Genomic DNA, 14,938 nt, shown 5'->3' with positions numbered 1-14,938 from the left:
TCTGGCCCTCTGTGGCAACTGAAGACTCCCCACCGGGTCATCAGCCCCTGTCTCTCAAGCCATCTCCCCCTTTTTCATGGGAGCTGTTCACATCATTTGAAAGTGATGACATTTGCTTATGACCCGTTTTTTATATTTCTATAATAGAAATTTGTATGCTGTGAAGGATGAGCACCCTATCATACTACACTATTTACAGACATTTTCCTTGAAGAAGGAGCTATTTTGACTCGGAAACGCGTTGGATATTTCTTCTGCTTATATTGATCACTAATAAGTATGACAGATTATTGTATTGTATGACTTTGCGCTTACTTACTTGTATGTCATATGTATGACCATCTTTTAATGAATTGTAATAAAATGTATACATTTTACGTAATTATGCACCACAAACCAAAAACACTATTTAATTCATTTTTAATATTCAAAGCAAACTCCCCTATCTATCCTGCTTTATTTTGCTGAGAAATCACGTTGAAAAACACCTCCTCGCATTTCTGCCCGTGGCCATCTTGAGTAAGGGCAGATGATTTATGTAGCACCTACTTCCTGGAATCTGTCTGCACTTAGTTCAGGCATGCAGACAGGAGTGTGTGCTTAGCTACGAAAACCCCTCTTCTCTTCCTGACTTCTCTGATGTATGACATCATTCACTAGGCATGGAAACCAGGGAGTAACTATAGAAACATAAAAAAAAATGAAAACAAGTAAATATGATATTCTTTCCTATCTATTTACTAATGCTAGCAGCATGAAGATTAAAAATAGTGTTGACTGAGAGGATGAAGTTCCGCTTTAAAAGAGAAGTATGGGGTTTGTTTTTTTTTGTTTTTTATTATACTTACCTAGGTGGATGCATCATCGGTCCGATGCTGCATCTTTCCCCAGGTGGCTCTAATACTGAGAACCAAACTAGAGTGGAGGGGGCGGGAGCGGCCGGCTTAGGCTCTCAGCAGCTCATTGAGAGGCTGAAGCGGGAGCGGCCGGCTGAGGCTCTCATCGGCTCATTGAGAGGCTGAAGCGGGACCGGCCGGCTTAGGCTCTCAGCGGCTCATCGAGAGGCTGGGGCGGGAGCGGCCAGCTCGAGCTCTCAGCGGCTCTTTGAGAGGCTGGGGTGGGAGCGGCCGGCTCAGGCTCTCAGCGGCTCATTGAGAGGCTGAGGCGGGAGAGGCCAGCTCAGGCTCTCAGCGGCTCATTGAAAGGCTGAGTCCAGGCATGTGGGCGGATCCCGACCATATGATCACGATCTTTGACAAGCATGGACTGGCTCTGTGATGTCAGCCTGTTTAACAGCGGGATTCAGCCAGCTGTCTGCTGAAAACAGGTCTCAGGAGTGCAAAACAAACTGCCCTCCTGTGATCCACAGGAGAAGAACAGCCAAACGAGCTTTGGCTATACTTCGCCTTTAAGGACTTTGTACACCTTTTTGTTTTTATGTGATTGGAATGTACTTACTGGACCCAAACTAAAAGTTCAGTTGGGCTTTAGAAAACTATAAATGACAGTGGGCTCATTGACGAGGAGTAATAACATAAAAAACGTATTCCTCCAGATATAGCCACCTACTATAGATGTGTCCTTCGACATTGTGAAGCATTTAACAATTATTATTTAACTATAAAGAAGTTTAAGAGAGCATGTGATAAAGAGTGAACAGCCAGTTTAAGAATGCACGTGGTGATCCGAGAAGAAGATTACGAGTATTGCAATTACCGGACTTCCGTCCAGATCCCAAGGCTACTCCAAGCCGCCCTTCATTACAATCTAGTTAGAGATTTTGGATGATACTGTTGCGGCAATTCTCAGTTCGCACTGTACACGCATCGGAATCTGACATTTACCCAGTGTATCGCTGTCCAGCTGTGCTAATATTAACAGACTTTATTGAATAAAGGATGATGGGATAACGTCTAATTCAAAGATAATTTGGATCTCATATCCATTTAAATCCTTCTAAATTAAGGCCAGGATTGTGATAGAGGAGCTATAGAGGAAAGCGACTCTGTAATTAAAATAACTTCCACCGACGTTAACCCTTCAAATCCAAGACTTGGTTCTGTACTCGGGTCAAATTTGGGAATTTCATTGGTTATTGGTAAACAAGTTCTTAATATGGGACTGAAACCAATTGTTGCTTCTCATCAGGGTCATTGATAGAGCATGTGGGGGTACAGTATGTTCATTTTGACAAGGGAATTTTCACTTACAGTAGCTTCATGAAAGAGGTGAGGCTGTGTTCACTTAGAATACCCAATCTATACAAAAAAAAAAACTGAATTTTTTGCTCACACATGATTGGCCAATTGAAGTTAAGTTAACAGACTATACTTCTTTAGCAAATTACATTATAATGTTTTTGTTTTTTGTTTTTTTTTATTTCTTTTTGTATGAATTATATAAAAAAAAAGGCAAGTTTCTGATGTCCGGAAGGCATTGATATTACACTTGCTATCTGTGTCTCATAACCGTTGATTAACAGAATTTTCTTTCATTATACATTGCATCTTGATCATCATATCTGGGTTGTACAAGTTTGGATGCTTTGGCTCAGACGCAACTTATATTTGTACTGCTGAACTGTATTGTTTGCAAATACTTTATACTTGACGTGATTGTAGCCGTATTAGTGCAATAGTGACTAGCTCTCCCTCTGTCTTATCTCACTAACTCTTCTGCTATCTTTATTACCATTGATTTTTATGTGCTTGTTTTTATTTTTTTATTTTTTCTCCCTTTCCCTCTTAGATTTGTTTTGTTTTAACATTCTGCCCAAAAATGTGTGAATCAGTACTGCTTGGACCTTGAAAAAGGGGTAACACCTCAAAAGCTTGTCCTGAAAAATTGTATGTTAGTGCAAATTAAAAAAGTATCACGGACAGTACTCAATTTTCTCAAATACTTTATAAAAGTAATTAAAACATAAAAAAGACATGTTTTTGTACTTACCATAAAATTCCTTTCTCTGTGATTACCGTATTTTTCAATCCATAAGATGCACCTGACCATAAGACGCACCTAGGTTTTAGAGGAGGAAAACAAGAAAAAAAAATATTCTATAAATACTAAAATATTTACCAGTGCCCATGAAATGCAGCCTGACCTGTGCCAAAGAAATGCAACCTGATCATTGCCATTAATGCAGCCTGACAATTGCCAATAATACAGCCCGACCATTGCCAATAATGCAGCCCGACCTGTGCCATTATTGCAGCCCGACCTGTGCCATTATTGCAGCCCGACCTGTGCCATTATTGCAGCACGACCTGTGCCATTATTGCAGCACGACCTGTGCCTTTATTGCAGCATGACCTGTGACATTATTGCACCATTGCTATCACTTGGGCTGCTGTCTTCTCAGCAAGTGTCAGGACAAGTTGTGAGATCGCCCGACACATGCGAGGGCTTGGGATATCTTTCCTCTGTTCTCCTACCTCTCTTCCAATACTAACAAGGCCGCAGCAGCGGGGGGCGGTGCCGGCAGTGGCGGGGAGGTGGTGCCGCCGCCGGCGAGGGGTGGTGGCATATGTACATTCGATCCATAAGACGCAGAGACATTTTCCCCCATATTTTTGGGGGGGAAAAGTGCGTCTTATGGTCTGAAAAATATGGTACATATTCTACTTTAGACACATCTGCTTTAGATCATTACCTACTGGGTATAGGGCCACCTGCAGGGGTAGGTTACTTGGAACAACTGAAAAAATAAAGAACCTAAGGAAGCACAGTCTACATCAAATTTCTAGATTAATTTTTGTCACTGCTGTGATTTGACTTCCTCTTAGGTGGCTAGGTCTACATATGGTTTGGTTATATTTATAATTGTGGTTTTCATGGTGCCTGGTTTAGAGGTTTTTCACCCTTTTTTACATATGTAGTAATGAAGCCACCCTCTCTTGCTCACTCCCAAGATGAACTATGAGATTCAGGCTATGTTCATGTGTGTATTCGTGTGTATTCATGCTGTGTTTGGCAGCAACTAGAATGCACTGCTCTTTCCAAACAAATGTCCTCCGGCACCCGTTGAGGGCAGAGAGCCAGAACTGCAATCTGCCTATGTGAACAAGGCAGATCGCCATTCTGACAGGAGGGAATAGTTGGAATTTGTGTCCCTGAAAAGCAGGGAATAAATTCCATCTCTTCCCCTAGTAAAAGCACCTCCCACAGTACAGTAAAATACAGACTAGGCACACAGTTAAACCTTTGATCGCCCCTGACGTTAACCCCCTCCCAGCCAGTGTCATTAGTACAGTGATAGTGCATATTTTTTAGCACTGATGACTGTAATAGGGTCACTGGTCCCCAAAAAGTGTCAAAAGTGTCAGTTAGTGTCCCAAATGTCCGACGCAATATTGCAATACCTTTGTAAGTCGCTGATCTGCACCATTACTAGTAAAAAAATATATATCCCATAGTTTGTAGACGCGATAACTGCAAAGGGTGGGCCAACTTAATATTGATCCCTACGGACTGAGACTGGGATGCTATTAAAGTCCATGTGCGTGTAAAGGCAGGCGTACCAATACTTTTGACAATATAGTGTATGTAGCGGGGAAATCCACATCCAATTTGCATAAGTGTGAATCCAGCCTGTAAAAGCACCTCTATATAAGCCTAGGTGTCCATGCACGCATAGGCTTTTGTGGGTGTATTAGAAGAGGGGAAGCAGAAAAACCCCCACATGCTTCAGAGAAGCTTTTGAGAAGAAAAAATTTGAGTAGGTGCCTAAACGCATCAAAACACGCCTAAACGCGCGCCTGTGCGCACAAATTAATTCTAGTGGCCAGGATAAATGAATATTGATCTGTTTTTGCTTGCATGCTTTTGACGTATTTTGAGCACTTTTTTTGATGTGTTTTGCATTTTTCATGGGTTTTTTTTTGGCCAATTGGTTGTTGGTGGATTAAAAAGTGTGACTCATAGCATAATTGCGATAAAATCGCAGCAAAAACGCACTAATGCTTTTCTGCAGCTTTTCCATTGAAGTCTATTGAACCAAAAACGCACCGGTTTGCTTTTAATACAAGTCTCTGACCCGTTGCAAAAATGCAGCGGCTGAAAAAAGCATAAACATTTACATTCAAACACTATACTTGCATAAACGCATGTGCAATATTTGACTTGTAGCGCATTTTAGCCCAAAATTTTGCCAAAATTTCCTGGCAGCAGCTGTGGCGTTTTTTTTTTTTTTTAGATGCCCCATGCAAGAGGCCCAATAAGGATATTCCGTCACTCATCCATAAACCTAGAACACCTGTCCGTGAGGTGATTTTGTTATGTAATTCTAGGTGAAGAGGCTCCTCAGCACACAGGAAGTGTAATTAATTATTCATGCATTTAATTAGCCGTTAATGAGGACAATTCCTTTAAGGTGATCGCTAGGGTGCAATTGTCAAAGCCTTTGTTGGGTTGGTGTGGACTAACAGACGTCACGGATGGCGCATTGCCAGCATATAAATGATTTCAGGACTAATGAGGATATTCCGAGACTCAATGAATGATATGAGAGATGTTAGGATCGGTCTGTAAATGAATACACTTTGATGTTTAGAACTCTGGGGAGTATCAATCTCTCCTCATGGAAGTGTATCGGAGGGAACCCCTGACACCAGGTAATGCACAGAAAGGCAGGCCTCTGTTCTTTGATGGTGGAGCTCTGTGTGAGACGGAATCCTCTGTTTTATTATGAACCAGGGTTTCTGCCTTTTACTGGTAGACGCAGGGCTGTATGGAAGTGAGGGGAGAGCGTGAGGGGAGAGCGTGAGGGGAGAGCGTGAGGGGAGAGCGGGGCAGCACTAAAGCTTTTGTTATCCAATCTCTTTCCCTTTGTCCTTGTGTGGAAAACTCTCATTTAGGTTCAGTTCACACCTATGCAGTTTGCTTTTGATCTGTTTCTGCAGTGCTTTTTGCGGTGCATTTTTGCACGCATGTTTTTGACGTATTTTGTGCACATTTTTTTGATGTGTTTTGCATTTTTTATGCTTTTTTTTTTTGGCCAATTTGTTGTTGGGTGGATTATTAACCACTTTCTGACTGCCACTTGTACATACAGTATACGTCGGTAGAATGGCATGGCTGCTCAAAGCAACGTACCTGTACTTTGCTTTGAATTTGACGCCGTGCCCCTGCCACGCGCTCCGTGAGCATGCTCGTGGGTCCCACCGACTCGATGCCGGGTGCCTGCGATCGTCTCACGGAGAGGCAGAACAGGGAGATGCCTATGTAAACAAGGCATTTCCCTGTTCTGCCTAGTGACAGGACAGTGATCTACTGCTCCCTGTCATCGGGAGCAGTGATCACTGTCGTGTCACTTGTAGCCCAGCCCCCCTACAGTTAGAATCACTCCCTAGGACACACTTAACCACTTCATTGCCCCCTAGTGTTTAACCCCTTCCTTGCCAGTGTCATTTACACAGTAAACAGTGCATTTTTATAGCACTGATCGATGTATAAATGACAATGGTTGCAAAATAGTGTCCTATGTGTCGGCCATAATGTCGCAGTCCCAATAAAAATCGCAGATCGCTGCCATTAATAATAAAAAAAATAAAATATTCATAAAAATGCCATAAAACTATCCCCTATTTTGTAGACGCTATAACTTTTGCGCAAATCAATCAATATACACTTATTGTAAAAAAATAAATAAACATTTACCACAAATATGCATAAGAATACATATCGGCCTAAACAGAATACATTTCCCTAATCATTACACAGCTTTTCATCCATCTCCTGGACCCTCTGCACTACAGTCCCACATGCTGTTATTTGTTTTGCATATAAAAATTTATATATTAGTCAGGACATCAAAGCCCCGCACCTACCCCATCTTTGGAAGGTTTTCCTCTCACTTCCTGTTTTGGCTATGAGACAGGAAGTGAGGAAATTCTTCAATGGGACACAGATGGCAAAAAAAAAACTGATTGGGTTATAACCCTCCCTTCCAAAATGAAAAAAAAGGTTTTGCCTTTAGTTCTGCTTTAAGAAACATTACTTTAACATGGACAGGCATTTTTACATTGAAAGAAGAATTGAACTGTGGAAGGTGTGCCCAAAAAAAGCAGGTATAGTGAAAAGAACTAGTCACCAGTGTTACCTGTGGTCTACCTGCAGCTGATATTTTCCCCATTACTGCATTGTTGTACACTATGGCCCAGATTCACAAAGATTTACGACCGCGTATCTCCAGATACGCCGTCGTAAGTCTGAATGGCCGCCGTCGTATCCATGCCCCTGATTCATAGAATCAGTTACGCATAGATTTGGCCAAGATACGAGCGGCGTAAGTCTCCTACGCCGTCGTATCTTGGGTTGCAATAATTACGCTGGCCGCTAGGTGGTGCTTCCTTGATTTACACGTTGAATATGTAAATGAGCAAGATACGCCGATTCACAAACGTACGTACACCCGTCGCAATTAGTTACGCCGTTTACGGAAGACATACGCCGGCGTAAAGATAAAGCTGGTCTCTAGGTGGCGCAGCCCATGCAAGGTATGGACGTCGGAACAAGTGTATCTTTTTACGTAAGTCGTACGCGAATAGGGCTATGCGTGAGTTACGTTCACGTCACAGGCATTGAGCCGACGTATCTTTGGGCGTAAATACAACGTGATACTGAGCATGCATGCGCCGTTCATGCATCTACAAGCCTCATTTAAATACAACACGCCCCCTACCAGCCTACTTTGAATTACGCGCGCTTACGCCGGGCCATTTACGCTACGCCGCCGTAACTTAGGACGCAAGTGTTTTGTGAATACAGCACTTGCCTCTCTAAGTTGCGGCTGCATAGCGTAAATGCGATACGCTACGCCCGCGCAACGTAGAACGGCCGTACGTGAATCTAGGCCTGTGTCTCTGAGGTTACCATATTGGTGTCAGAGCCTCCAGCAAAGAGAACTGTGAGCAGCACATTAGTGGCATGACCAAATACCATTTCTAAGGCCCGTTCACACCCCAGCTATTATAGTGGTTAGCACTTCCACCTAGCAGCACTAGGGGCACCAATTCAAACCCCAACACATTTCAGCTCTATGTGTGTTATGGACACATAAAGCAGCGGCTCGGAAGCGAGCACGCCGATCACAGATATATTGGGGACAGTGGAAGAAGAGGAGGACCAGAGAAGACAGGATCACAATGCAAAGGATTAACCCTTTAGGTTCCACAGCGAGTATAACCAGCATGCTTTACTGCATATACCGACTGATTTTACTGTTGTGGGTTTAGTAACACATAATGGCCCTGATTCTGAAAGCACTTACGCCAACGTATCTACTGATACGCCACGTAAGTGCACGGATGCGCCGTCGTATCTCTGCGCCTGAAATTTGCCTTCAGACGACCGACGTAAGTTTCCTGCGCCGTCGTATCTTGGGCGCATATTTACGCTGGCCGCAAGGGGCGCTTCCATTAATTTACGCGTCGAATATGTAAATGACCTACATACGCCGATTCACGAACGTACTTGCGCCCGTCGCTGTAATCTACACCGTTTACGTAAGGCGTATGTCCGGCGTAAAGTTATTCCACATATAGGTGGCGCAACCCATGCAAAGTTATGGACGTCGGAACAGCCATTGTATTTTACGTCGTTTACGTAGTACTACGTGAATAGGGCTGGGCGTAGGTTACGTTCAGTGATTCGACGTATCTTAGGCGTTCGTTCCGACGTGATTCTGAGCATGCGCACTGGGAAGCATCCACGGGACGGCGCATGCGCCGTTCGTTCGGCCCCTCATTTGCATGGGGTCACGCTTAATTTTAATGTATCACGCCCACTTCCTTCCTACTTTGAATTAGGCGGGCTTACGCCGACCCATATACGCTACGCCGGCGCAACGTAGGGAGCAAGTGCTTTGTGAATACTGTTCTTGCCTCTCTGTGTTATGTCGGCGTAGCGCATATGAGATGCGCTACGCCCGCACAAATATACGCCGCTCTACGTGAATCCGGGCCTAAGTATCTTTCAGAACTTTCTCATGTATAGCCCAAATAGGAGTAGCAGTATGGACCCATCCAGCCTCCGTTTATATCCCAAACCATTCCACAGCTTCTCCTGGACCCTCTGCACTACAGTCCCACATGCTGTTCTTTGTTTTGCATATAAAATGACCGCCTACGCAGTGCGTGCAGGTAATTGTTCCTGGCAGATTAGCTGCTATATGTAAAGCTGTAATTGGGATTCCTAAATCGCCCCCTTATTACAGGACAACAAATGCTAGGGACTGGAATGGTTTGAGAACTGTCATTCTATAGTTACTAATATCCAATATTAATATTATTTCCCAAAGAGTATAACGTGTCCTTCTATTTCAATATAAAGATCATGTGTATTCAGAGCGCTGTTTGGCTCACATCAACTGTTTCTTTGGCAGGAAAACCATATTCTACGGTGACAGCCCTTCTCCTGAATAATCCACCGAATGTTATTACACCAAGTTCACCTTTTCCATGATTATAAGCTGTAACATATTTGCGGACTTTTTCATTTTGCATTGAAAATAGTTGAAAACCCACTGACTGAATTTTTAGTTTTCTAAAGGACTAAATGCTGGTTTACACCCTTATTTCATCCTTTGTTGCATTTCAATGCCGCTGATCTTCTGCACCCTGTTTGCAGTCACTTCTTGTCTCCACCTTTGACTGGATGGCATTTCTTAGTAAACGCAAAAAAAAAAAGAAAACAATTACTGTATTTATTGGCGTATAACACTCACTTTTTTACCCTGAAACGACAGGGTAAACTGTCCCTTCGTGTTATACGCAGGGGGCTGTGGAAACTTTTTTCCCTGAAACATTTCTCTTTCAAAGTTAGGGTGCGTGTTATACGCCTGTGCGTGTTATATGCCGATAAATACGGTAAATTGGTCCCATGCTGGTTAATACCAGCATACTAGCTAGAGCTGCACCTTTTCTGGCCAAAATGAGAATCACTATTTTTTTGCTTGGAATAAACATTAAGATTTTCGCAACGTAACATCATCTTTCATATTATACAAAAAAATTAGGCTAACTTTACTGTTTAGTTTTATTTTTATTCATTAAAGTGTATTTTTTTTCTCAAAAATTGCATTTGAAAAACCGCTGCGCAAATACAATGTGACATAAAATATTGCAATGACCACAATTTTATTCTCTAGGGTCTCTGCTAAATATATATATATATATATATATATATATATATATATATATATATATATATATACAGTATATATATACTATTTGGGGGTTCAAAGCTATTTTCTAGCAAAAAAATAATGATTTTAACTTGAAACCAACACGTGTCAAAAAAAAGGTTTAGGGGCAGATTCATAAACAATTGCATGGGCGCAGCGTATGTGAGATACGCTACGCCGCTGTAACTTACTGTTCCCAGCTTTGAATCCACAAAGAATTTGCGCTGTAAGTTACGGCGGCGTAGTGTATCTCTCGCGGCGTAATGGCGCGCAATTCAAATGCGGCGAGTAGGGGGCGTGTTTCATTTAAATGAAGCGCGTCCCCGCGCCGAACGAACTGCGCATGCGTCGGCCCTAAATTTCCCGCCGTGCATTGCGCTAAATGACGTCGCAAGGACGTCATTGTTTTGACGTGGACGTAAATTACGTCCAGCCCGATTCACGGACGACTTACGCAAACTAAATAAAACATTTTAAATTATACGCGGGAACGACGGCCATACTTAACATTGAGTACGCCACCATATAGCAGCTTAAACTATACGCTGGAAAAAGCCGACTAGAGATGACGTAAAAGAATGCGACGGCCGCTCGTACGTTCGTGGATCGTCGGAAATAGCTAATTTGCATACTCGACGCGGATTACGACGGGAACGCCACCCAGCGGACGCCGAAGAATTGCATCTAAGATCCGAAGGCGTACGAAGATGTACGCCTGTCGGATCTAACCCAGATGCCGTCGTATCTTGTTTTGAGGATTCAAAACAAAAATACGACGCAGGAAATTTGAAAGTACGCCGGCGTATCAGTACGCCGGCGTACTCCTTGTGGATCTGCCCCTTAGAGTTTAAGTGGTTAAACTTCCCTCATTTACACACCGAAGTCCATTTCTTTGATCTAAAGCAGGGGTCTCCAAACTTTCTAAACAAAGAGCCAGTTAACTGTCTTTTAGGCTTGAGTGGGGGGGCGAACTGTAGCCATTGGAAGTAAAAATTGTCTCGGTGACATTGGGAGTAAACAAGGCATCTTTGGCATTAAGGGGAGGAATAGTGCCCCATCATCATTGTCACTGAAAGGAATATTGCCCCTTCGTTGCCATCAGTGTGAGGAATAGTGCCCCATCGTTGTCATCAATGGGAGTAAGCGTGCCCCATCGTTGCCATCAGTGTGAGGAATAGTGCCGCCCCATCGTTGCCATCAGTGGGAGGAATAGTGTTCCATCGTTGGCGTCAATGTGGGAAATAGTGACCTGTTGTTGATGTCATTACCTGAAATTATTAAATCATTGCTGGTGTCAGTGAGAATGATAGTGTCTTGCATCAGTGAAAGGAAAATGCCCCAAGGGCCGGATAAAGGCAAGCAAAGGGTCGCATCTGGCCCCCGGTCCGCAGTTTGGAGACCACTGATCTAAAGAACAAAACGATACAATGTAGCTCAGTGGCTGAGGAATGTTGTGATACTTGGCAGACTTTCTGTTTTTTTTTCTAGCACATTATTATTATACAGGATTTATATAGCGCCAACAGTTTGCGCAGTGCTTTACAACATCAGACAGTACAGTCTCAATACAATTCAATACAGGAGGGATCAGAGGGCCCTGCTCATTAGAGCTTACAGTCTAGAAGATTATGGCAGACTTACGTGATATAAGAAAAAAATAATTGTTTGTGCATATAAAACGTATTAGGTAAACAGCAGCAAAACACATTATGAGACATTTATCATAGTCAAAATAATATGAACCAGTTGTGTTGCGTTAGACCATAAAATAAACAAAACGTGAAAACAAGAAGTCCCAAAATAATGGTGCAAAAGTCCACACTGTGAAAAGATATACTTTTATAATCAAAGTGCTCAACCAAGAGGATCTTGAACTGTGTTCCCACACCAAATAAAGTCGCCGTGCAAGTATAAAGAACTGATTGCATAATGTATAAAACAGTTGCCACTGGTACATAGACAGACTCCCGGTGACATCAGCATGTAGCTCCTTCCAACGCGTTTCATCGTACGCAACATATGATGCTATGAGAGCATGCTGGGATCTGTTAGAGCAGGGGTCTCCAAACTTTATTGCCCTTCAGACTTTAGGAGGGCCGGATTGTGGCCAGCAAGGGAAGAAAATGTCACGGGCCCGGCATCAGTGAGAACAAATATGGCCTCAGGGTTGGTGGTCAATAGGAGGAGGAGTATTCCCCCTATTAGTAGGAGGAATAGTATCCCATCATTGGTATTGGTGGACGATATAGTACCCCATTGTTGGTGTCAGTGGGAGAAATAGTGCCTCATATCAGTGGGAGGAATTGTGCCCCAAAGGCCAGATAAAGGCTAGCAAAGGGCCATTTCTGGCCCTCGGGCCGTAGTTTGGAGACCCTTGTGTTAGAGCAAAACTATCCCTTGTAAACACAGAAGGCTTCCGTGTTTACAAGTGACAGTGGAGAGCAGGAGCAGAGGGCAGGAACCAGAGGTGGTGGAATGGAGTTCCACCATGCTTTGGGTGCAAGGGCCACATGATAAGGCCTGGCGCGCCGGATTCGGCCTGTGGGCCATGCGCCTGATATTTGTGCCCTAGTAGAATTTCTTTCAACATTTTTTGTTGAAAGGACATTTGTTCGCTTTTCTAATCATTAGTGGGGTCATAGTGATGTTTGTGTTCAATCGCAGTGACAAGAAAATTCAAAAGGAATAGGTTGTCATTTTTTGCTCAAATGTTCGAATTTCTAACAGTGTATGTGGTTTTTGTTAAGTAAAGTCCATTTATTCAAAATTAAATGTTTTACAAGCAAATATATTTTTGAACTACATTCTAATGACATTTGAATGTTCTGAGAATTTTTGCACAAACTTTCCCAGGAATCTTTGGAAAATGTTCTTTCAAAAATCTGCTAGTGTATACCCAGCTTCACTCCAGAAGGATCCTTCCAGTGGTACAATCGGTCCCTAAGCCTCCTGTCAAAGGTGCTCCCGGATGTGGTTGTACTCCTGACTTCTACATGATGATGTTTTCATTTTATTATATTATGCATTAGTGTATAAGTTATACTAAAAGCCCATACACACAATCGGACTTTTTGACAACAACGGTCCGACAGACATGTTTGATTAGACAATCCGACCGTGTGTATGCTCCATCGACAATTGTTTTCGGTTTTTCATTGGACAAATGTTCGCTGTGAATGCTTTCAAACTTTCCGGCAACAAATGTCCGATGGAGGATAATCTGATCGTGTTTACACAAGTTCAAAGTATAAACACGCATGCTCAGAACCAATGCTAAATATCAGTCAACAATAGCAGAAGTAGCCCAAAGAGTGGCGGTAAAGAGCTGAAATAACACGTGATTTGGTGAAAGTTGGCTGAAAATGTTCTGCCGTCTGTATGCAGAACAAGTTCACGGCCAACGCCCATTCGGACCAAAATCCACGGAAAAGTCCGATGGCAGTCCGATCGTGTGTATGAGGCTTTAGAGCCACCTCTCATATAAAATTGATAATACAAATGAGAATTGTTTATTTTAAATATTGACTTACGATGGCCCCCTATTTAATTTATGAAACTATTTCACCTTCAGCCTCAGGATAACCAGAAACCAATGTTTTTCTTGGCAGACACAAAATGGGTAAACAGAACAGCAAACTCGCCCCTGAGATGATGGAAGATCTGGTGAAGAGCACAGAGTTTAATGAACATGAACTGAAACAGTGGTATAAAGGCTTCCTGAAGGACTGCCCCAGTGGCCGGCTGAACCTGGATGAGTTCCAGCAGCTCTATGTAAAGGTAGGTTACTGCCTGTTCTGTTCCATCTTTCTTTCCACCTCAAACAAATCATACTGAAACCTCAAATTGTATTATATAAACGTCTCAGAAAATCTGAACGTCATGTGTTCCCAATGTTCTTTTAACCACTTAAGCCCCGGACCAAAATGCAGCTAAAGGACCTTGCCCCTTTTTGCGATTCGGCACTGCGTCGCTTTAACTGACAATTGCGCGGTCGTGCGACGTGGCTCCCAAACAAAATTGGCTTCCTTTTTTTCCCACAAATAGAGCTTTCTTTTGGTGGTATTTGATCACCTCTGCGGTTTTTATTTTTTGCGCTATAAACAAAAATAGAGCGACAATTTTGAAAAAAAATCAATATTTTTTACTTTTTGCTATAATAAATATCCCCCAAAAATATATACAAAATATATTTTTTTACTCAGTTTAGGCCGATAAGTATTCTTCTACCTATTTTTGGTAAAAAAAATTGCAATAAGCGTTTATCGGTTGGTTTGCGCAAAAATTATAGCGTTTACAAAATAGGGGATAGTTTTATTGCATTTTTATTATTTTTTTTTTTACTACTAATGGCGGCGATCATCGATTTTTTTCGTGACTGCGACATTATGGCGGACACTTCGGCCAATTTTGACACATTTTTGGGACATTTAAAATGCATTGTTTATTGTCAAAATGACAGTTGCAGTTTGGGAGTTAACCACAAGGAGTTATGTGTTCCCTGAAGTGTGTTTACAACTGTAGGGGGGGTGTGGCTGTAGGTGTGACGTCATCGATTGTGTCCCCCTATAAAAGGGATGACACGATCGATGCAGCCGCCACAGTGAAGCACGGGGAAGCAGTCTTTACACACGACTCCCCCCGTTCTTCAGCTCCGGGGACCAATCGCGGGTCTCCAGCGGCGATCGGGTCCACTGGTCTTGCGGTCACGGAGCTTCGGACGGGGTCGCGGGCCATTCTGCTGACGTATATGTGCAG

The 14,938-nt window shown here is 42.8% G+C and overlaps 1 protein-coding gene across 1 annotated transcript in view; it reads left to right on the top strand.

Moving 5' to 3' along the window:
• Positions 1-14,938, top strand: part of VSNL1 (visinin like 1) — a 201,100-nt gene that overhangs the window by 72,044 nt on the left and 114,118 nt on the right. Inside the window, exon 2 of the mRNA XM_040348560.1 lies at positions 13,792-13,960. Within this exon, the coding sequence (XP_040204494.1) occupies positions 13,799-13,960 (162 nt within the window). The 5' untranslated portion in view covers positions 13,792-13,798. The remainder of the gene's footprint in view (positions 1-13,791; positions 13,961-14,938) is intronic.

Source organism: Rana temporaria, chromosome 4, assembly GCF_905171775.1.
Source record: "Rana temporaria chromosome 4, aRanTem1.1, whole genome shotgun sequence".
In the NCBI taxonomy this organism is placed as follows: Eukaryota; Metazoa; Chordata; class Amphibia; order Anura; family Ranidae; genus Rana; species Rana temporaria.
The sequence above is the reverse complement of the archived record's forward strand: the minus strand, read 5'-3'. Positions and strand labels throughout refer to the sequence as shown.